Genomic DNA, 24,019 nt, shown 5'->3' with positions numbered 1-24,019 from the left:
TTGCAAAAACAGGGGATGTGAACCATTGGTTCCAAACAGAATTGCTACAAAGAGACAGTAGTAAAGAAAGAGCAGTTGTACAGATGTAGAGTTCATGCATAGGTAGACAAATAACATCCACTTGTCAGTTTTCTGGGAACGCAGAAAGCTCCCAGGCCTCTCCAATTCTGAGCTGCCCTTTTCATCTGAGTCCTACATGGACTGCTTAGCTGTCAGATCCTATACATCACTGGAGTACAAGGTTGGAACTGATCAGAGGGCTGCTTTCTGGGACAAATGACTCTTTGCGAGGTTGGAATATAGGGTAAGACACAGTTCAGTAGATATGGAGAGGAAAAGGACAATGAGATTTTTTTTATCTGTTTCTGCTTGCAGTAAATACTTGAAAGCAGTTTTCCACTGTGGGAGTCATATTAACCCAACAATTCATCCAAAGCAAATATTCTGTACAGGGTTCAATATTTGAAAATCTGATCCTATATTTATTCAACTGCAACTTCCCATTCTTAAGGGATTATCATATTATAATTTTGTCCAGGCATGCATTAAACAATGAACGATTATTGGTTTTCATTGACTGAAGAATCATCGGTGAGCTGTGATGAGATTTGCATTAAGACACCAAGTTCGTTCAGGCGACAACAACTCATCAGCACCTCTGGAATGAGAGTGTTAATGAGCAGCGTTAATAACAAATGCACCAATGTGTGATATGAGCTGTGCTAATTCTATTATGTTGGAGTTTAATACCTAAAGTAATTGCAATTACCAAAGTAGAAAACCTTTGCACATCGACTACAAATACACATAAATGGCAGTGGAAATCGAATACCAAGAAGCAAAATTGTCAATTGTGTTTGCACAAAGTTTATTTGCTTGAAACCATAAAAAAAATTACAGGTTTAATTTGAAATTAGAAAGCTAAGAGTGCTCAAATGAAACATTTACAGATATGAGCTTCAGAAAGTCATATGTCAAAGGAGGTGTAGCGAGACATTCAGAAGAAATTCAGAGGAAATGAAACATCTTAAACTTCAACTGAGACGGTGGTGATAAATTGAACTTTAGGAGCATGGTAACGATGCCGACCAAAAAGAATGGTGTGCCATCTCAAGAACATTAATCAGATTAAGTACTCACTGTAGCACTTTCTCAATGAAAAATTGCAAATAAAATCCATAAAATTGGGCTGTAAAAATATTATTGACCAGGTCTTCAAAACGTACTTTTCTGTGTGATTCGTCCTATTCTTGTATTTATGTCTTCTCTTTTAGCTTATTTTTGAGAAAGTGTTCATAAAATTTTTATATGTTCTGTAGTGGTGCAGTTAGGTTTTTACCTTTTGGCAAGTGCTTGGTGTAAAAAACCTCTGTAGACTGTATATAGCTGTATTTATCTACAGTTACAGCTTTTCTGGCAGTACTTGTTTATTTATATGTTAAGACATTTCAATGAACCATATTCTTGGTAATCCGATTGGTCAGTGTTACTTTTATAATACTGTGTAATCTAAAAACTTGCACAGAAAGATACTTCATCTGTCTTCTTTGCATGTTAAATATTAAATAAACATGGAATCTGGCCTTCTGCTCAATTTGCATGTTTGGATGAAGCTGTTTTTGGATGTGTGCCTTAGAGCCTGGGTGTGCAAAGGTGTGAGAAGCTAGGCCAAGCATGAATAATTCCCCAAAGACAGAAGGACGGATGAGTGAACATGAGAAGGCTGGATAAAACAAGACAGGACTGTTTGCCTCAATGTGCCAGGCGGCTAAAAAAAGGAGAGAGAAAGGTGAGGGGCGGGGCTAAAAATAAACAAGACCGAGATGAATGCAGAAATTCTGTGAACAGAATGATTTTTGTTGCTGGTTTTGGATTTATGCCAATGACAAAAAAGCCTTTATGCAATGATAATGTAGGATCAGCGAAATTGAAGGGACAAAATCAATGCTTGCATAAACAAATTTATATCATTTTGTCAAATTATGTGCCGAATCAAGCCACAGGTGAGTTGACTTTAGCAGGTTGGGAATAATAAAACAGGGATCGCTGCCAAATCTGCTCTGTGAAATGGTTCAGAGCCAGAAAAAGGGAGGCTCAGAACCCCTGCTTGTTTTTGGCACTTCTCTGTTCCCATCACTGTCTAGAAGCTTTTGTTTGACATGGCCAAGCTGCACTGTTAGGACAGCGGTCTGTAACCTTAATCATCAAAGGAGTTTTTTTTTTTGGCCTTCTCACAGTCTGTCTGGAGCAAATGCCTCTCTGACTCATAGTAGGCACATAGGAAGGCATCTGTTCAAGAGGGCGAGCAAATTAGAAAGTTTTTTTTTTAATTTTTTTTACACAGAACTAGTTTCTATTAAAACCATGAAAGCTTTCTGAGAGAATGTTGATGCCTAAGATTTTCCGGTAACAATTTATTTGACGGGTTGTGGATAAGACTGTCATGATCATAATCTGACATAAATTTGTTACAAAAGTATTACTGATTAAACTTTAAAAATTATGTAGCTTTATGTTGTTAAAGTTAAAATGTAATCAGTAATACTTTTATACCAAATTTATGTCCGATTATGATTTCTTGGTTAATCACAAGTTGTCGTAACAAAGACATTTTGAATAATGTCATTTTCATATTTAAAGTGTCATTATTTACCAAATGACATTTTATGACAAGTCATAAATATTCCTGAAGACTGTCATGACAGGTTATGACAGTCTTATTCACAATCCGTTTAAATAAAGTGTTACAGATTTTTCCAACAGATCACAGAATATCAATGCTAGAATAACCTGTTTTTAATGCTTGTTAAAAACAGCTCAACATACCAACTTTAGTAATATACAAAAATGGATATTATGTTGCAAAAAATGGTTTGTCAGTCATATTTTTTGTTCATATCTCTAACTAATGTAGTGAAAATGTAAAATTATATGAAAAAAGTTTGCTTCTGAAACCTAATTATTACAGATTAGGAAAAACTAGGATTATTTACTCACAGCCTGTACTGAAAGATACTTATTAATCATAATATAAACCATAATATATACTATGTTTTTTTATTTTTTTTTATTTAAGGTTACATTGGTTTTTGATTCTGTATAATAAGATTGATAAGCTATTGGATTCTGCTGGAACTCACAATATAAAAACAACATTTTTCTTTAACATGCATTGTTTTCAAATTATCTTAATTGTTTTTCAATGACAACTCAGTAAAAGATCTGAGTTGTCAGCACTGTAGGCAGCTCTGAACCTTTAGGATTCTCGTTCATGTGCGTTCATAAAAAATGCGTAAAATCTCAACCTCCTAAGATAAAGTTTTTTGACTCATTTAGGTGATTTAGAGGCTGGCTGTCAAACCAGATATGATTCTGCATTGTGCAACGTCATGGCGGGCCTGACTCATCAGCCTATTCCAGCTCACTGTCTCTCATTGAGTTGAAGAGCTCATGGGATGTAAGAGAATTAAATCAGGGGATTACGATGATCCTTTTTTCTTATTAAAGGCAATAATCCTGAAAACGTTAATCTCAAAAGAAGAGAAAGATTTTGAAGAGCTGAAAAAGTGAATGAAATGCAAACTGGAGGCGAAAGAAAATATTTGCATAGTTAGAGGCATTGATGTTTGGTTGGAGAAGAAAGAGGTCTGTCCACAGCAACCGCTGCTTCTCTTCTTATGAACGTCTAACATACACACAGACAGTTTATGTAAAAGAGAGATCTTGAAAAATGTCACAACTGAAAAGATCTTGGCTAAATAATGAGGGCCAGCACAAGCATTTTTTGTCATTTAGTCTTGCTTTGTAGAAACAAAACTACTGCAGGTTAAAAGGCTAACTGACAAGAAATATTTTCCATTGGATTAAATGAAAACTGAAATGGAAAGTGACAAGAAGAAAAATGATGTAGCAGCATTGTTTTAATTCAACCCACTTCTGTCTTATAGATGATTTAATCATGGTTCATCATTATTATTATTTTTTACCAGAGATGGAATCCTGGTAATCCATGTATAGAGCTTTTATTAAAGACTATAATTTAAAAAAAATCTATATTCTGAAACATAACTTTTTCTTGCTGTTCCTGCTTACATAGAAACTACTGTTTTCATTGCTTCTGAGCCAGATTCTTCAGAAACTTTGTTACTGGTTTTCACCATTTGTGATGCCAAGGACACTGCACCAATATAATACTTTTTCCAAGAAGTTTTATCATTCTAGTGTTTGGGGAACATTTCAAGCAAAGACAATGACTCTTGTTTTGCAGACCTATGAGGTACTTCATGGTACCATTTGCTCTGTAAAATGTTTCATTCAAGTCTGTCCCATGTATTTGTGACATAACGTGTGCTATTTGTGTTTGCAAGTTTAAAACTGTCATTTTCTAAACTCAAAACATAAAATAGAATAACCCAAAGAAGTCAAAATTGCAACATGGAAAGATGAAGTTCGCATAGCAACCATGAGATAAGTTTCCAATATGGCTTCCACATGTGTGAAAGTTTGTCAAAGCAGCAGGAATAGATATTTTCTGATTCTGTTAGGACAGTACAATCTTTGTGCTAACTGCATTTTGTATTGTAGTCAGCACCAGCATAAAAAACATTTAGATCCCAGTGATCCCAGTGTTTCTATAAACATCTAATGAATTAGATGTTATACCCAGATCTGTTTTTTATGTCTGAGACAAAATGAAGATAACAATAATGCAGCCACCTGCTCCCTCAACACACTTCTACACTGGTACATTCAAGTAGATTCAATCAAAGCTTGTCTCTGTGCTTTTGCATTTGCTTAAATCTCTACGATAGCTTCTGCCTTCGAAGCACATTGCAGTTCAGAGCGTCATATACAATTAGACACATGAGATGCTAATCATCGCAGCACTGAATTGAATGCTACTATGCCAGATGCAAAAATATGATAAATATGAACCAAGCTGCTATTGAAAAGCTGTTCTGCCCTCATTGCATCTGGCCTCCTTGGCCAGTATCTCTCGAGACAGATGGGGGTCTTATTGTTACCACTGTGCATCCCTCTGTGCAAAGCTTTCTACTCAAGTGTTTGTTCGGCTTCCTGGAAAATATCCCAGCTATGAGATCTGTCTTTGATGCCTTTTTGGGAAGAGCAGAGGGAGCACGCTGAGCACCATCTGACACTTACTTCCTGAAAAGGAGCTGAAAACAGAGATCGTGTCACAGACTGACAGCCAGATGGACCGGCCGAAGGAGGCATGTAAAGTCAATGCACGGCTCATTTTGTTACCCCATCCACTGCTTTTTTTCTTCCCAATATGTTTTGCATTTTTACATGGTTTATTGTAGCAACTGTAAACAAAAACTGAAAGTGGCAGCAGTGGTGTTCAATAAGTCATTATATGAGAAAATGTTTTCTTTAGTGTACTTAGTATCAAGCTGTGGTATCTCTAACAGCACTCAGCTGGGGTTTTTCTACCATATGTCAATTAGTCTCAAATCACTTACTGTTAATCTGATTACAGAAAGGCTGCACATACAGGATGTAGATTAGAAACATCTAATTTGTTTTCAAAAATAGACCCAACAGATTTAATTTAAAACATCTTCATCAGTTACTCTTGCCTCTCTGATTTATTTTAATCATATATTTATTAAGCCTGTTGAGCTGTCTCGCTTTGAAGTCTTTTATAATAAAATACAAGGTAAGTGTTTGTATGAGCTGTGTGTCTGTAGCAAATTAATAAAGTCAGGCTTCTCATGCTGTGATGCCACTGTGAGTTTTATCCATCTAGAATTGTGAGATTAGACTTGCTTTTTTGACTTTCTTGTTTTAGAGTGACTAACTACTCTAAAATACTGCAACTACTCCCTAAGGTATCTTAGCTTGCCACTATATTACCACCACCTCATTTTACTGTCACCTTTTTCAATCAGATACAATTTCATATTGGTCATGCAGTGTTACTACTTCTTCATTTGCTTTGTGCAACTTGGATAACTCAGCTTTCACACTTTACCATATCTCTCTTTTGAGGTCAGGAAATGATTCACTCTTAATGAGATGCCTGATAATCCGTCTTTTACATTGCTGTGAAGTAATTTTGATGCAGAGCCTGTTTAATCTCAATCCAGATTTAGTGAAGGCCATTGCAAATCGTTCCCCATGGAACACATTAGTGCATGTGGAGGGTATAGCATATATAACCATGAGTCTTTTCTTGGCCAGCTGTTGTTCAAGAAAGTTGAAGGCAGAAAGCTGCACTGTAGGAGCTTGTACAGCCTGTTTTTGCTCTGACTACCCAAGAGCTGCAAGAACAAAATTACATCATTCTGGTTTTACAGATGGGGTTTGTGCATTTTTGCAGCTTGTTTTTGATGGATATTCTGGGCAGAATTATTTTCTTGAGTGCAATCCAAGAAATATGAAGTGGCTGTGCTGCAGGGACTTATGGGAGGGACCCATGAAGAGTTCCATGCTTCAGTTGTGAATAATGAAATGTTTTTGCATACATTGTTTTGGGTGATTAGGAGTGATCTCAAAAACTGTCAGAATTAGGTAGAGTGGATGATGACATGAAAAATAGGATTAGACAAAGAAAACTTAATGAAATTTAAACTTTGTAATAAGATCAGCAAACTATGCTGAGTGTTTCAAGTGGAAAATAAGGTGCAGTTGTTAGCCTTCAAAGAAAACCATTTGTTTGTAAACAATTGCAGTAGTTTAACATTATTTGAAGGGAAATCTTTCTTAATGCAAGTCAAAGACCAATGAATGCAGATTGTTTCAAAAATACATTCCTGCTTTCCTGACATAATGAGTTAGAGGAGGAAGTGATGTTTTGTATGTTTTTAATAAATTGCCATTACATTTGTTATGAGAGGAACTGAGGCCTCCAAATGTCAATGTTCTCTTTCATATAAAGGAAGAAAGAGGCCCAGAGCTTTTGGGAATGTTTCAGACAAGGCGGACATGTCTGAAGGGAGCATTGTGTGATTTGGACTCTGGATCTGACAGCTTAACCCTTTCCCTCCTACCTTCAGTTTAAGTCTTAGCTTTTAGCATACATAATAAACCAACTGTTCCTTAAAGTGGACACAAAGCATTTTGTTTTTCCGCTGGTAGCATCTGGTTGTGATTTCCAATCATGAAAAAGTTACAATTTTTCTAGGAACAAGATGAAAATTATGCCTAGCCTCAAGATGTCACATTTGAGCTGTTTCTGTGAGCCGTCCAGAGAGAGAAAGATTAATTGATTAACTTAAAGCTTTCTTTGTGCTGCTGCAGCCCCCATAACTTGGCACAAATTCCTTTCTGATCATCTCTTGGTCAATAAATATAAATATATTTCAATAAAGTGACCTGAAGGGGTTTTAATATAAATGTCCTATTTAATCATAATTTGGTTCAGTTTACAACAATTTGATGCTGAATTGACAGTTGTTGTATTTGACTAATGAACAAAACATTTGCATTTGATTAGGTTATCTTTCTCTCATGAAAATCTACAAACTTCTATTTCAACCAATAAGCTTTGGGTCATTGCCATTCTTGAAGACCCAAACATAATCTGCCTTAAAGAGTTCCGACTGAAAACAACCCCCTCTTTTCCAAGATTTTAAACTCTGCAACCCTCTTTATGTATGCTTTTTTGCTGATCAGCGAAACAAAACTTTCCCAATCACCTGCTGCATATTTCTCCAAAAAAATACCAGATATTTCTTTTCTTTCTTCAAGAGATTAGAGTTAGTGTCAAATTGAGCAAGGTGCAAAGATGTTTACAGTCAGCCATGCAAGAGCTTCATCTGTAACTCAAGAAGAATTTTCACAGGCACATGTTTGACACGTAGCTTACAGAAAACAAAACAACAAAAACAACAGGGAATGAGAATTAAATTTATCTTAAAAGCATAGAAAAAAAGTTCAGCATAACAGTTTGACAGTAGCAAGCACTGTAGTTAGCGTGTCATTTCAGAGCAGGGAGGGGGTGTTTGACCCAGGCGACATGTCTGGATTCTAAGCCACTAATTTCTTGTGACTCACTGCTTCCATAGTTAACAATAATGTCCGCAAACTAACTCCAGTCACACCTTTGGGATTAGATAAGTCAACCTCTCTCATTCTTTTCTAATAGTCCTCTTTCTGCCCCCATCAGTCGATATTTATTGACCAAGAGACGATCAGAAAGGAATTAGTGCCAAGTTATGCTGATTCTTCTAGTACCTGGAGAAATGGTCACTGGGTTCTGTTTTATAAATTCCACTAGGTGCTCACATAGCTGCTTGACTGTTACACACAGTCCAGGGCAATCTATTTCAGAAGAACTCTGGCACAAAGACAATGACAATGTTGTTAGTTTAAAAAAAATATATACATTTAGCAATAGTTCTGCAAAAAAGAAAAATGGATGCAAATTAAAATTTGCTAATTAAAATGCTCATAGTTTTTTACTTTTAGTTGTAAGACAGATTTATTTAACATAAGTTAAAATAATTCAAACTTTGCATAAATGTGTCCACTCATTTTAAAAACATTGAGGCATTGAATGACATTTGCTCATTGCATCACTACATGATCATTTCCGTGGGCTGTCACTATTTGTCATGTCAGAATCTGGAAGGCTGTCTTAAAGAATCCATGGTTTCACTTCGTTTTATACTTCGGATCTCTGCACTGCTTGTCATTGGTCTTTGAAGTTCAGCGCATTTGACATGCGAATGGCATTTAGATTATCTGGGAGAAATCTCAGGGAAAGAATTCATGTAGAAAAAAAAACTTTGCAGTGTCCACGTTCTTGCAGTGCTTTTTCTGTGAGATAAGACTCATGACAGTGAATGCATTTCAAAGGTTTTTATATGAAGAAAATCAAGATTGTTAAACATTTTTTATTGATAGATTGTGAAGCGAGTGTCATAGAAGAAGCGTAAATTAAGTTGAATAAAACATGGGGACTAAAATGTTGTATACTATTTTAGGTACGATTAGTTCTTTGCAAAATCTGTTTAATTTCAAATCTTTTTTCAGATGAGTTAAACTACTATGCAGGAGAGAACCTAAAAATTCTGTCTTTGAAGACAGACAAATAAGTCATTTTTAGAAATGTCTCATACTGTAAGTAGATTCCATATCAATGATGTTGAGAAAACAAAATACAGAGAATTAAAACACTCTGCAGCATCCAAGAAGACAAAGAATCAACTCAGTGCAGTATTCTACGTGATGCAGAAAACTTTGGAGCTGAACCGCCCTTATCTAATCATTCATTGTGGCTTGTAACATCTGACTTCCTATCTGGCATCATCAATTTAAAATCTGAAAAATCCATACCAGGCTGGTTCTCCTTTTTCATTTGCAACCTTTGAGACTTCAAAGGTTGCAAATGAACCTGTTGCATTTTGTCAAATCACCACCACCTTCAATGTTTTGCTTCAAAATTTTACATGACAGAGCAAGATGAAGTATGGTATAAATTGTGGAAAATGGCACATCGTTTTTCAAAGAGTATTCAAATCAAACGTTAAAGAGTGAAATATATTTTTATTCAACCCCCTTAATTCTGTAATTTAAAAGGAGCTGCAAAGATCCTCAGCTCAGCTGACAGAATCTATTGACTGGACAAGCTAATTTTGCATTTCTCAAATCTGGGCTATGAGGTAAGGAGAAAGCCCTTGTTGAAAAGAAGCTGAATATGTCTTTCTTAAAGTGTTCACCACATTAAAATCGTCCATCCAGTCATTCTCTGTACACAGCCAAGATAAAGGAGTGACCTTAAAAGCAGTTTGTTGGCTTAAATCCAACTAAGCATTTCTGGAAAGACCTGAAAATCTGTTGATGCTTCTCATCAAACTGTACTGAACTAATGAAACTCTGCAGAGAAGAATGTTCTTCAATATTAAGTCTTGGATGTGAAGAATTTTTGCACCTATTGTTCATGTTTTCTTTAAATACATTTTCAAAAATATCTGAAAACATGTTTCACTTTGACATTACGTGCTATTTTGTCTCCATGTAACTTCTGTTTCATTCATATCAGTTTTAGAATGAGACTTACAGAGGAAGTGAATGGGTATGGTTGCAATGTGGCACCATGTGTATGTGTAATACTAACAGAAATGAGAAAAAGAACAAAACTTCCAAGTGTAATACTAGCAAGGGTTAGATACAAACGTAAATTTAGATATTGATCACTCAGAATGTCTGCTCCACTGATGTAAATCAAATCCTCCACTGAGCAGAAAGGGGATGTTGAGCTGCTGAGACAAAGGTAAGGTTCTGCAGGAGGTTGTCAGTGTTGAAGCTGTTCATACTTTAGTTGGGGTAGTCATTGCTTTGATCCAGGATACGGTTTTTGGAGAGAAAAGAATGTCTCAGCACAGACTCCACGTCAAATAAAACAAATACAACTGGCAGCCAGATTTTATATGGTGAAATACAGAAGATCTGGAAGAGCTTAAGCATTTCTCTCATTAAATAAGAGTGGGGATTTTTTAACTACTCAAAATCCCCACCAAATAGGGTCATCAGACATGATAGACAGAGATAGTTTTATTTATACTTCCACTGGTTTCATGTTATGGAAGAGGAAAACTTTGCAAAATTCAAAGCAATCTCTTACTCTTCTGCTGATAAGTTCCATATAAGGCTGAGTTCGGTAGCGTTGATCCAACTTTGGCTCATGAAAATAAGCAAAAAAAAAAAAACAGCACCTTCTCCAAAAAATAACAGGAAATCACCAAAAAAATCATATACTTTCCCTCTATTATCACAGGAAAGGACTGCCAAGATGGTACTGATCCCTCAGTTTGTTTCTATTTAAATTTATTGCATCAAAAGTTCTCCTAGCCGCAAAGCAGCGACTAAATCCCATTTTCATGGAGTGACTGGTGCCTATTTACATTGCTCATTGGAAAAGAACAGACCCTCTAGATAAGTTTCCAGTCCATCACACAGCAATACTCAGACACACAGGACCAACAACTATTCAACAGTGTCTAATCAACATAAGTGATATTTTTGAACAGTGATGGCAGGACACTGAAATACCCAGAAAACTCATAAACATGAGCAGAAGGAACGTGGAAACTCCTTACAGAATTTAAACCTTCTACTTGCAAGGGAACACGGATCTACTGTATATCTCTCAATCAGATAATGTTCATTTTTGTTTAACGTTATTCTCAGAAAGACATCCAACCACTCTATTCTTCAAGTTCTTTTGCAGTAATAATCTCACATTAACATATTCCTAATAAAGTCTGGCTTTTGTCTTTAGAATGTATTTAAATGAAGTTATTTTAAAAAGAATTTCATTGGATTATTCTACGATGAAATATACTATCATTAATCAGTTACTTCACAGCTTATAGAGGCATTTTATTCCTCATGTTTACCTATGTGTTGTGTATCAAGCTGTATATTTGTTTCCACCAAAGAGTACTGCAGGCATTTAAATGTACAGGCAAATACAGCCTCTCTTGTTTCTTTTGGTCCTCACTTCCCCCATCAAACAAGGGTAAGGTTGCATCTCTATACCTGCTGTTGGCAGAAAGTGACAGCAGTGCAGACAAGGAAAGCAAAGGCCTTTAAATCAAGATGTCATGTGGTCACTTCTCATGACCCTGTAGCTTCCCAGCAGCTGTTTCCTTTCAGGCTAGTGTTTCATCCAGACCAGGAGAAGTTCACTGAAGTGTGTAGGCACCATATTTTCTAAGTGTGTCATTGCGTGTGCGTGTGTGTGTTTCTGCAACGTTAGAGCAGCACTCTGTTTATCACTGTATATAAGTCAGCGGCTGAGTCATCAGCTTCTCTTCTCTTTTTGCCGTCTCTTCTGCTCCCTTTCTTTCCATTGTTGTCGCTGCTGTTGGGGCCAACACATCTCACGTTTGTCTATAATGTCCCAATTCATCCCTCTCATCTTTCCCCAGTGTTTAAGAAAGCCCATGTGAAGTAAATGATTAAAGAAGACGTCTTTGTATTTATTTGAGTGTCTGAGAGCTAAGAAAATAGATTTCCTTAAGATTGATTTTCTCAAAAAAAGAACCCCATAGCAGTCTCTTTTAAACACACACATACACACACCAACACACGCAGAGTTCATTATTGAAGACAGCATTTGTCAGCTCAGCTTGTCCTGTCATCTTTCAACGCTACATGCTCCAGAGTGGAAGTTTGAAAATAAGTTTTCCTGCCCTATTTTGTACAGGTCTGCTGATGTTTTTGGAGAAGCAGTTACACATTGTATTTTTATTACATATGTGTATAAGTACTGTCAATCAAAAAGCTACGCATCTGCAGTAGGTATATAATATATCTGATAACTATACTTTCAATATATTTAAATGCGTTTACTTAAATAAGCATATTAATCCTCAATACTTTAGCAAATTTTTACAGCCATGGAAATATACTTATCTTTCTTAAAACAGTGTATCTAAGTAAAAGACTTGTAAGATTTCTCAAATTCTTTTGCACTTATGCTGCCGGCATTGTTGGATTTTATGTGGATTTTTTTACATAAATGAATGTATTTATTGCAAAAGCATTTGTCCCTGTTGAACTTTATATTTTGTCACCTTACGCAAAAGACAGACATAGAAAGATTTTTATTGTCATTCAATTGTAAATTTAATAATGTACACATTGGATTTTATTTGGATTTCATTTCGTAGAGCAACTAAAAATGCATTGCAAATGAAAATCTGAAAGATGTGGTGTGAATTTAAAGCCCTCTTTAATCTGATTTCCCTAAATAAAATATAGTGCAACCTTCAGAATAATATATTTAGTACATAAAATATAGATTTGTGTATTTTAATCTCAGCAGATGTAGTACATTTCAGTAGTGCTGCTGTTATTTGAAGGAATAAAATTAGGTTGAATCTTCACATTCAATCCTTAAATGCCTATCATCCTCCTTCCAAAACATCAACTTTGCTTTGCAGCTTATTATTTTATCTGCTATGCATGAAATAATGGTGAAGAAATAAGAAGTGGACACAAAATGAGAAGTGTGTTCCCATGACACAAGACTCGAAAAAGCAAGAGAGAGGATGAGAGTGGGGAGTGCTAAACATGGCAGAGCAAAAGAGGTGCTGTGATCTTCAAGATGAGAGCCTAAGGGGAGTGAAGAGAAGGAGAAATGAAAGTAGTGAAAAAGAAACACTTAAAGAGGAGCAACACATGACAGAATTTCTTCTGAGGCCCCTCCGAGGCATCTTACGAGGCAAAATTTGAGTTAAGAATCAGAGAAAATCAGCATATGGCATTCTTGTATTATTGATGGCGTGTGCATGTGCTCATCTCACATTGCAGCATGATAGCCTTGCGGTGATTTTTGTGGCATTTAAAACTCACCGTTGCTCATGTGTCTCGAGGTATTTTAGGTTGTAAAAGATTAAAAGGCAAAACTCGAATGGGTGGGGAATGCTTTAAAGAACATAATAAGGAAAAGCAGTGGAGTGGAATGAAAGGAGGCAAGATCGGGATAGGGCAAGGGCGAGCTTGCCATGTGTGTTTGAGTGATTGTGCATCTTGTGTGAAGGAGGATGGGACGGGAAACCAAAGGAAGATGAATGGATGAGGAGATTAAACAATCACATAAAAAGACATGAAGAGGGTCTAAAAACAAAGGAGTTCACGTCTCACAAAGTTACCAGGTTCAACCTCCTGAAGTTTGTGTGTGTGAAGTTTGTGTGTGTGAGCTGTTTGTTCCAGAAGACACTGCATTTTAACAGATCTTTACAAGGGATCTTGTAGCTGATACACAGTGTATGAGTTGCATTGTTTTGCAAGAAATGCTCAGACCGCTTCCACTTTTTGACATGTTACTGAAACTCACAATGTTTGGCTTAGCAAGGTTTTCACAGAATAAAGTCAGGACAGTGAATACATTGCACAGTGGAGTACAATTCATTCAACCCCTCTTTTCTATGACACCGCTGTTTACAATGGAGGAGAAAAACACAGCCTTCAAAGTCACAAATGAGGGCTATTTGGAAGAGTGGCAAGAAGAGAGCTATTGATAAATGATAGGTCATAGTATGACTGATTTAAAATTTACCTCAAGACATGTAGGAATAATCCAAACACGTGCAAGAATGCTTTCAAATTTTATGCAAACTACTATGTGAGGTTGAAAACTTACACTAAAAATTCTTCTGGACACTCCGTCACCGCAAACATACCTGGAGCAGCATCATGCTGTGGGGTTTTCTTTCCCTTAACAGGAATAAAGTGACTGGAAAACTTGAGGCTATATGTATCAACACACCTAAATCCAATGAAAAATTTGTGGCAAGCCTTAGAAAATTGGTTTTCTCAGATGCTCTCCAATAAATATGACTGAATTTGGGCTATTTTACAATTGAAAAAATTTAGCTTCTGGTTGTTCAAAGCCAGTAAAAAAGTTCCCCTGGCAGACTTGCTGCTGTTATTACAGCAAGAGGAAGCTCAATAATACTGACTCAGCAGAATTGAATACAAAAGCTTCACACTTTCCAGATTTATTTAGAGAGAATGGAAAAACATAATGATAATACTTTCATTGTCTAACCCCATAAAGTCCCAGTGAAATACACTGAAATTTATTTTGGAATGACAATATCATGCTAAGAAATTCAAAAAGTATAATTGTGCAAAGCTATTCATGCATGCTAATCCATACCTGTTTAAGCGCTGGACATTTCTCAACAAAAAAAAGAAATACTGAGCTTTGAAGTAACTAAAAGCAGAATGACAAACCCTTCCTTGAAGCTTTTCTAAGAGAACATTGAACATGCATTGATTCTGCTGACTGTTCTTCCTTCATCATCGCCCTCTTGGGATTAGCAAGTGATTCACAGAGATGAAGCAAATAGGCCCACACTGACCCACTTGTTAGATTGATAACACTGAATTAGGATCCAATGTGGTCACAATTATAATCTCACTGCAATCAAGACCATACCTTTCTGTGAGGATTGAGAGGTGGGCAGCATGGTGTCAGCAGCTGTTCTTTGTCCACGTTTTGCTTCCTGACCTGACCGTCCTTGATGAGTGCGTGGAGATAAGATGTTCTGCTTTCAAAGTCTTTATCCTGTTTGTTCCCTGGGCCATGTTTCATCCTGGGTTGTTGGTCCTGGTTCAGGTCATGCTGGGTGGGATGTCCCAAAGCTGAGGGTGGGGGGGAGCTCTGCCAGCTGGTTTCCAGGTAAACGATGTGAATGCACCAGCACAGTGCTGTAAGCAGAACAGCCAAACGCAGGAGCAATCCCATGTTCACTTTCTCTCTGCACATGCCCATCTCTGGTCTGTCTGGTTCTATTTACTCCATCTTTTTGCTTACTTTTTGCTGTTTTTATCCCATCTTCCATTCCCCTCTTGAGATCTCCGTAAAAGAGTTATTGAATCTCTAACAATTCAAGATGACTTCTGTTCAGACTCAAACTCACGCACAAGTATGCATCCTCTCAAGCAGGACCGTGTTCATCTTAATGACGCATTCCTGAAAGCAGATTCTGTTGCACATGTGTGCAGTCCACTGAACGTTTTGGTACCTCCCTCCTCAAGTTCACAAGCCCCACTTTTAGCAAACACACACCCCTCTTCTTGCTCGTCTTAGTCTCACTGTCAGGCTACCATCACATAAATACACACACAGACACACCTCTGTGTGTGCCCCCTTCATGGAGTTTCTTCTCCCCCCCATTTCATCTCGGGTTTCTTAAAAACTCCAGATATGGGCAGGGCCAACTAATCAGCTCCAGCTTTAAACAGGACTTTCTCGGCCTCTGTTGGTTGTCCCGTTGACTGACGATGGCTAGTTATTGCATCACATTCCTCACATTCATTCTCAAGTTTACTGTTTTCTTTCAGGCACATAAATAAAGATGTAAGTTTGATTAAGAATGCATTAAAATGTGTTTCTTGTTGTATCACCCTGAGATTTTGTAATTAGAGAAAATGAATCATTTCATCATAATTATTATATGTGCTTCTATCAATATATTTTCTCAAAATATTTTTGTTCTTCTGTAATTAACCTCCTCGATGAAATTCAATATGCATTGGTTTTGCAGTAATAGCAAAACAGAATTTATAGCTTTAAGTATCTCTATATATTTACAATTGTTGCATTATCTATTACTATCATTACTGATGTTTTGTGTAGCACCATTAATAACAAAGTTTTGCACTGTTTCTACTTGTGGAACTAGTTTTAAATGCCCGTATGTGAAGAACTTACTAGGGCCTAAAATAGAGAATTATGTTTTAGATGGAGGAAAGAACCTCCATCCAATGTATATTTTTAATACTTCTGGACTGAAATCCAACGAGGTTTGTGCTGACAATAAAGTTGATTTGCTCCAACTGTTAAAACTCACTGACTAACTTGATTTTGAACATCATCTCACAATAGCTCTTTGATGCCCCCTTGAGGTAGAGGAAAACATGTCCAACAAAATCATGGTCATGATAACTCCTCTGATACATTAGACTTGGAGATCAAGCTGAGATTTTAATGTTTGATTGAGATTAATAAAAAATGTTTAGCTACTATTTAAACAGAAAACATGACTAGACTATTATGCAGTTTGAGATGTAAAGAAAAGAAAGCAAGTTAATCAATTTGCCATATTCTTAGTGATCTTTATTGATTACATTTATCTACCCTCCTTCTTGTGGTGTGTAATCATCAAATAGACTACACATTGTGTGGTTAAGCTCCATGCAAACTACATATGGCAAACCATATGTAGTTTTCAATTTTACCTCTTATTGGAGTTTGGCATAATGCAACTGATTTTCTTCTATAAAAAATGACAAGCTCTGCTGCCACCAGGTGTTACAATGATAGCAAATTTTTGCTCCCATATGGAATGCATTAAAACATCACTTCAGGTTGTAAATGTCCAATGCAATGCAGGTCAGCCCAAAAACACAACAGATGATGGACATTTTTCTCCTTGAGGTTGTCTTAAGTATTTTTTTAAATCAATGTATGGTGTACAATTATTAAATATGAAATAGTTATGGATTTTTTTGTTTTAACTAGATATTGTAAATTGTACTTGATTTGTTTTCCTTGCAATTCAACTTAACACAAAAAGAAAGTCAAGTGTGCTGCTAAAGTGTTTTAATTGAATATTTTTTTCAAAAGTCTCGACATTTAACTTTTTACATAGCATTACGACAATTAACATACAGAAATAATTTAGTCTGCAACACAAAATGGGGCTTGATAATTTGTCAAAACACAACAGTTGTGCCAGATTTGATTGACAGTTCCTATTAAAGTGAGAGGCACCGGGGAATCCCAGATGTGGTTGCACTTTACTCTAGCGATTGCTCGCTCTACAATGATCCGCAGCCGAGCGATGGTCTGGTCTCCTCTGTCTCTTCCTTGCTGAACTGACCAGGATGCCTAACTGGTGGAATGATGAGTTTGGCTCCAACTTTATGAAGGAGGTCTTGAATGAGGAAGCCTTTATCTGCCATGACTTCATCTCCCAGCTCAAGCAGAGGAAGGATTCCACTGACCTTCGTTATTTCTTTGTCGGAGATGCAGCCTGTGTACAACGCTGAAATAAATGTCACCAACCCACTGGGAGCAACTCCAATCAGCCCTTTCAGAGTGGTGTGGTTCTTGTAGGCAGAGAATGTTTCAGACTGTAAGGTGAGGGATGATGGCGTTTCCAGAGCAACTTCTGTGCAGTCCAAGATGACATGGACATTTGGAAAGAACTTCAGAAATTTCTGAGGCATACTGGCTTTTATCTTCTCACGACTAATCCACAGGTTGATGGAAGAGAACACAATGAAGAGGTAGTTGGCCCAGGTGATGGTCACTTGGCTGACAGTAGCTATGCTGACTTGAAACATGTCAGCAATGATCTGCTCCTTCATGGCCACTGCTACCCTGAATGAGAACATCAGGAACTCATCAATCAGAGGCATGCAGCAGGCAGGGCTGGCTTCAGCACATGCTTCCTCTCCAAGTTTCTGTGCTCTGGTCCAGAACACCAGGCATGATGCAGAGGGTGCAATGGACTCCCAGAAGATCCGGAAACACACATTCAGATGGAAATTTGGTGTAGAATCGGATCTGGTCATCAGAGGCACAGTAGCGGCTAAAAAGTGTGGCAGACAAATCCACTTTTTGAAGTCTGGCCTCCAACTCCTTGATATAATCCAGAGCTTCATCAAGTGCACCTGTAAAACCACAAAATAAAATAGCAAAACATACGGTTAGCAATAAGTTTTAATTATATATTTGAAACATTACTTCTGTGAAGATCAATACATGTTGTGAGTCGGAGCATGTATTTTTTTTTTATATGCGAACAGTATACAAAGACTCGTTGAGGTACAAAGAACATTACAACATAGGTAAATAAGAAACAAAGAGAACAAGGGGCTAAAAATACAGACAGAAAAAACAAACAGCAAGGCAAATGACTAAAAAACCGAGCAAGATTCAAAACAAAAGAAAAGTAGAGATACTGTCAGTTACTTTTTTGCAAACCTAAAGTTTCAGGGAAATGTAAAACAGCTTAAACTGATTAATAAAAAATCAAAACAAGGAGTAGAACCTCTCCATTTACAGCAATGTATATGATACTTAACAAGTAAGAAAACAATATTTACCACATCAGATATTTGATCATCAAGGTCATCAACATAATACAATATGTGGGTGATATTTATCTCAGGGATGTCTTCAATTTTAAGACATAACCAATTTTTAACATCTTTCCAAAGTTTAAAAGAAAAAGGACAGGAAAAAAAAGAGACGACTTAGAGATTCTTCTGCACATTCGCAAAAGGCACAACATGTTAAATCAAATTTAAATCGTTTGTGCAAAAATTCAGCCACGGGGTAAATATTGTGAGAGATTTTGAAATGAGTCTCTTTCACCTTGGGTGAACCGGACATTTAACATACTCAGAAAACGCTTTCTCAATTAAAGACAAATTAGTTGTTACCAAAAAATTATTATTGTAATTATTAAATAATTTAGATTTGAAAGCAGTCACAAGCATACCATTATTACACTTTTTATCAGTCACAATATATTCTCCAATTTCGAGTTGGACCATGTATGTATACAGCCATTGACTTAATCTCTCCACAATACACTCCTGATCAAAATGTTAAGACCAGTCAAAAATTGCAAGAATTTGCATTTTGCACTAATGAATCTTAAGAAGGTTCTAAGTAGAGCTTCACAATGTTAAAAGAAAACAATCAGTGCAAGAGACAAGAACATTGAGCAGGGAATTTTCTGAAAACTGCATTTACACTCAAACATGATTTTTTCAGCTGATCAAAAGTTTAAGACCATAGCTCAAAAAACCCCAAAACCCCGAAAACAGAAATCAAAGTGCCAAAAAAAAAACCCTTTTTTGACTGGTCTTAAGATTTTGATCAGGAGTGTATACATAACCACATAATCTCATAATTTCATTATTATGTGATCATAATAATACTAATACTAATAATAATGATAATAATAATAATATAGCAACAGTTGTATTTTACTGAAATTATCTTACATGGAAAATATATACAAAATGCTATCTTTTACCTGCGGGTGGATGTGCCGTGTAGTCATGGTCCGCAGTAGCATCTTCAGCCTGGCTAGTTTCTGAGAGGACAAGCTGCCGTTTCTTAGTCCTCTCGAAAGCAGACTCTCTCATTGCCGGTTCAGAGAAGTTATTCCAGGCAAACAGGGAAGGAACAGCTCCACTTTTAAGGCGGCTGGTGGTGGATCCGCTAACAAAATCCTCCGGTGTGAAGTGGCGGCTACATACGAAAGTGCTCCCCGTCTTTATGCAAAAGTCCGGACCTTCGTCTCTTCGGATCGCCTGGATCCACTGCCTCCGTTGGTCCGGCTCCGTCGGGAACGCATGATATGAAAGATAAGGCTGTTTTGTTGCCCCACATGAACAACCAGGGAATGAACAAAAAACAACTGTGCCGAGACTGAGCTATTTTCCCAGCCTTTTAATGCTAACGCTATAGCCCACCGGAAGTTGTCCAACGCCACATCCGCCCCGGCCCCGCGCATGCGCACAACTGCTACGGTCCCGCGCATGCGCACAACTGCTACGGTCCCGCGCATGCGCACATCCACCCGGGCCCCGCGCATGCGCACATCCGCCCGGGGCCCGCGCATGCGCAGTACCGGCTTAGCCCCGCGCATGCGCACTACTGCCCCGGCCCCGCGCATGCGCACTACCGCCCCGGCCCGCGCATGCGCACTACTGGCCCGGCCCCCGCGCATGCGCAGTACCGGGCCACCCCGCGCATGCGCACTACCGCCCCGGCCCCGCGCATGCGCACTACCGCCCCGGCCCCGCGCATGCGCACTACCGCCCCGGCCCCGCGCATGCGCACTACCGCCCCGGCCCCGCGCATGCGCAGTACCGGGCCCCCCGCGCATGCGCACTACCGCCCCCCCCGCGCATGCGCAGTACCGGCCCAGTCCCGCATGCGCAGTACCAGCCCGGCCTCACGCATGCGCACATCCGCCCCGGCCCCGCGCATGCGCACTACCGCCCTGGCCGCGCGCATGCGCACTACCGCCCCGGCCCCGCACCCGTGGGGCGGGGCGGGGGTATTGCACAGAGTACATCTGGTTGAGAAGAGCAGTCCTTGCTCGCGATCCAGCTTTGATTTTTGGTTACGTTCTTTTCGAGTTAAATAAGTCCGCAAACTAAAGTTACCACTTCAACGTCGTTGTCCATGTTTGTTTACTCTAAATTCAGCTGTGGCAGCGCAGAATTTTTATTTGATGGGATTTCGTATCTGGAATTAGAATGTCTCCGAGTGAAACCTCACACTCTGCTATCGAACCCGTTACACCTACGATTTTACATCGGCTAGTGTGTGGTCTCTCTCTCACGTTTTCAGAATCGGCCGACTTTTCTAAAATCGTGTAGTGTGAACTGGGCTTTAGATGAAAGGGACGTCAGAGTGTCTGACGTATGAAGAGCATCAAACTGTGTTTCTGTTATTTTATTTTTTTATGGAACACAGTCGGGGTTTTCTGTGGTGACAGATGAGTTACACATATTTCAGTGATTCCTAAAAATGTAAAGCCAAAATCTGCCACGTGGAATACATCTGTGCCTGTTTTTTTTCTTCTACTCCTTCAGAGAACAGATGTCATATAAACTCATTCATCTTGTTGAAAAAAGTGCAAAGTGTTATTACAGATGAGTCACAAGTTGGTTTTTAAATCAATAAACTATTTAACTAACACAGAAACTTTTTTTTTTCTGTCTAATGCCACTTGAAAAAAAAAAGTTGAAAACCCACCTGTTGAAATAGCTGTTTGGATTAAGTGAGATACACTGATGATGTGTTAAAGAAAGAAGGAAAAAGGCAGGGCAACTCTATTGAAGTTTAAAGAAAAAGCAAAAAAAAAAGAAAAAAAGATGAGTGTCTTCCATGTATTTAAAATGGAATCTAAATCTAAATGCAGCATGTCCTGCACTGTGCCGAGGTTCTGTAAATGGTTAAACTGGAATCAGCTTGACTAAAAGAGCTCAGAGTTGAAGCTACCTCACAGCTGGTGGCCACACTGCGAACTGGATGAACAGTGTGACGTTTATCCTTTAACCTGCTGCTGCTGAAGTGGGAAGAGACCAGTTGTGACAGGAGCAGGTGAAGGTTAGACAGTGTTTGCGCTCCACTGGGCTCCAAGTTATCACTGACACACACAAGTTCAAAGAGCTATATCCCCACAGAGGTACATGCGCTGATGCAATCTGAAACTAAGCCACACATTGGACATTTTTGTCAACAAAGCGTAAACAAAATGTTAAAAATGAGTAAAGCTTCTCCAGCACCTTTAACTTTTGAACATTTGTTATTTTTCAAACACAACCTTTAATATGATTTATATAGTTTGCATGGCGCAAACTACCGATGGTGAAGAACAAGGACAATTATATTGTGCATGCTTTTCTAATTGTTTTTGCAATAGCAAATCAGAAAAGGTGTGACAAACATTTTTATTGAGTTGCTTTCACTACGACACTTTTGAAAAACTGTCATAGCAGCCATTTAAAAACTGTACTTATAGGAGGATGCACTGACTGTATGGGTGCTGTTTTTACAGAAAACACATAAACAGAACAGGAAAATATCACAATGAGGTCAGCAAGATTTACCATAACGACATGCTGACATGTCACCGAAAAAAAAATATGGAGGAGGAAGTAATTTTCTACTGCTGAGAAAATTACTTATCAGATGTGATATATAGTGTTGCGGTGCTGTGTATGTTTCCATTTACTATTTCGATGTTACAACATTAATGTTGTAAAGCTCTATGTTTTAGAATACTTTACTTTTTCATTTATTTATTTTTTAAAACAACAATAATCCAGTTACTTTTTGGATGAGGATGACACAGGTGTTGGAATATTTAGTAGTTGTTGAAACTCAATATCTGCCACTCAAAACATTTTGGAAATATTTCTACTTCAGGACAAAATAAAACAAAAAATAACTTTTCTAATCCACAAAAAAGGCTCCAAACCTCTAAAAAAGGTGGTGAATAAACATTTCAATGACACACACAAAGAGAAAAAAAATGCTATTTCCTCTTGCTCACACAAAATGGAAGAGCACATAAAATATCCTCAGATGGAGGATAATAAAGTGAAAAAGAAGATGCAGTTTACTTGTACGTACAAAATGTTTTACTGCTGTCTATAAATGTTTGAAAAACTAACCTCTTTTGAGAAAAATGTCCTCTGCAAACTTTTATATTTTGCTAACAGAAAAGCAACACCCCCAATCATGACTTTACTTAATGGATTTGGGCAATCAGTCAGCTGTTTTGATCAGTCCACGATATAAAGGAGAGAAAGTATTTTTCAAAGAAAACTATTTATAAATGACCTCTTATCAGTTGCCAGTGGTGATCAATTTTATTTATTTTCCATCTGACAAAGTGCACCACAGATACCATCAGCACTCCTGCTGGATCCAGCCAAAGCAAGATGCACCAAGTCAATACAGTGACAGCTGCAGCACATATTAATCATTAATCAGATAGGATCAATGCATAGGCAAAACTGGCAAAGGCTACAGTCTCAAAATCGCTCTAGTGACGCGTGAGAATTGTTTTCTCAATGTATTTCTTTCAGAAGATTCTGTGGTGACAGACGAGTTACACAGAAGATTCTTCATAAACTTTATTGGCACAATAAGATATTGACAACACAGATCCAGTTGCAAATAATCTTGTGATATGTGAATTAAGACGATGTCGTAAATACAAAATATTAAAAAGTATTCACACTTCTTGAGAGTTTAGTGTTACAAACTCAAACTTTCTCTTCTTGTAGCCAGTAACAACAAAGTTGAAGAAATGTTACAATATTCACTATTTTCTCAGTTGCAAAAAATTAATAAAACATATTTCTTTTTAACCAAGGAAGAGTGCAAACATAATATTGTTAGAGTTAGTGACGATAAAATCAGCTGTTCATCGTCAGTTTTTCTCACTCTGTACAAGTCTGTCTGTACAGCAGTGAGAGTCTTTACAGGCTTTAACTTTGCACTGGTAGCAGATTACAGCAGAAATGTGTTTATAGAAAGCCCGGGACGCCCAGGGGAAAACATGCTTGGTGTTTACAAAGGCATGTTTACGAGAGGAGCTTCTCTGTCTTTATATTGTGTCCCTAAAATAAGAGCTCTCCGGTTAGATTACGTGTTTGTTTTCCCCCTTTCTGGAGGTCACTATCAGGTGACTGATTCTGAAAGCTCGCTGTCATTAGTTGTGTCAATTTAACACGATTGATGGTCGCATGACTGCATCAAAAGCCCCGATTATTCAGCCTCTGATCACATTGGAGTGACTTGAGGGGGGATGGAAAGAAACACAGATGATCATATTGACAGGTCCGGAACGAGCTTCATTAGGCTGAAAAAGTACAAGAAGTACAAGAAGAAGTTTTGAGAAGACATCTGCCATGCACGCGTGCGTGCGTGTTGGCGTGTGCAATCGGTGAATAATACATTTTGCGCCCCTCCTACTCACCGCGA

The 24,019-nt window shown here is 37.9% G+C and overlaps 2 protein-coding genes across 3 annotated transcripts in view; both read right to left on the bottom strand.

The window, feature by feature from the left end:
* Positions 1-15,500, bottom strand: part of LOC129351216 (probable methyltransferase-like protein 24) — a 34,178-nt gene extending 18,678 nt beyond the window's left edge. Inside the window, exon 1 of the mRNA XM_055020093.1 lies at positions 14,921-15,500. Within this exon, the coding sequence (XP_054876068.1) occupies positions 14,921-15,256 (336 nt within the window). The 5' untranslated portion in view covers positions 15,257-15,500. The remainder of the gene's footprint in view (positions 1-14,920) is intronic.
* Positions 15,501-17,094: 1,594 nt separating this feature from the next.
* Positions 17,095-21,401, bottom strand: LOC129351217 (uncharacterized). Of its 2 annotated transcripts, none has more exons than XM_055020095.1 (3): positions 21,278-21,401; positions 19,542-19,881; positions 17,095-18,165 (listed from the first exon to the last, which is right to left on the bottom strand). In XM_055020095.1, the coding sequence occupies exons 2-3, from the start codon at positions 19,581-19,583 to the stop codon at positions 17,308-17,310; spliced, it is 900 nt and encodes a 299-aa protein (XP_054876070.1). In that variant the 5' UTR covers positions 19,584-19,881; positions 21,278-21,401; the 3' UTR covers positions 17,095-17,307. The 2 variants fall into 2 exon arrangements, with proteins under 2 accessions (XP_054876070.1, XP_054876071.1); XM_055020096.1 differs by having other exon boundaries at positions 19,542-19,834.
* Between the last annotated feature and the right edge of the window lie 2,618 nt (positions 21,402-24,019).

Source organism: Poeciliopsis prolifica, unplaced genomic scaffold (genome assembly GCF_027474105.1).
Source record: "Poeciliopsis prolifica strain line A6 unplaced genomic scaffold, Auburn_PproV2 SCAFFOLD065, whole genome shotgun sequence".
In the NCBI taxonomy this organism is placed as follows: Eukaryota; Metazoa; Chordata; class Actinopteri; order Cyprinodontiformes; family Poeciliidae; genus Poeciliopsis; species Poeciliopsis prolifica.
The sequence above is the reverse complement of the archived record's forward strand: the minus strand, read 5'-3'. Positions and strand labels throughout refer to the sequence as shown.

Coding starts and splice junctions, on each gene's coding strand:
- LOC129351217 (XM_055020095.1), bottom strand. CDS start 19,583: ATGCTACTGCGGACCATGACTACACGGCACATCCACCCGCAG. Junction 18,166..19,541: donor CACGGCACATCCACCCGCAG/GTAAAAGATAGC, acceptor GTGGTTTTACAG/GTGCACTTGATGAAGCTCTG.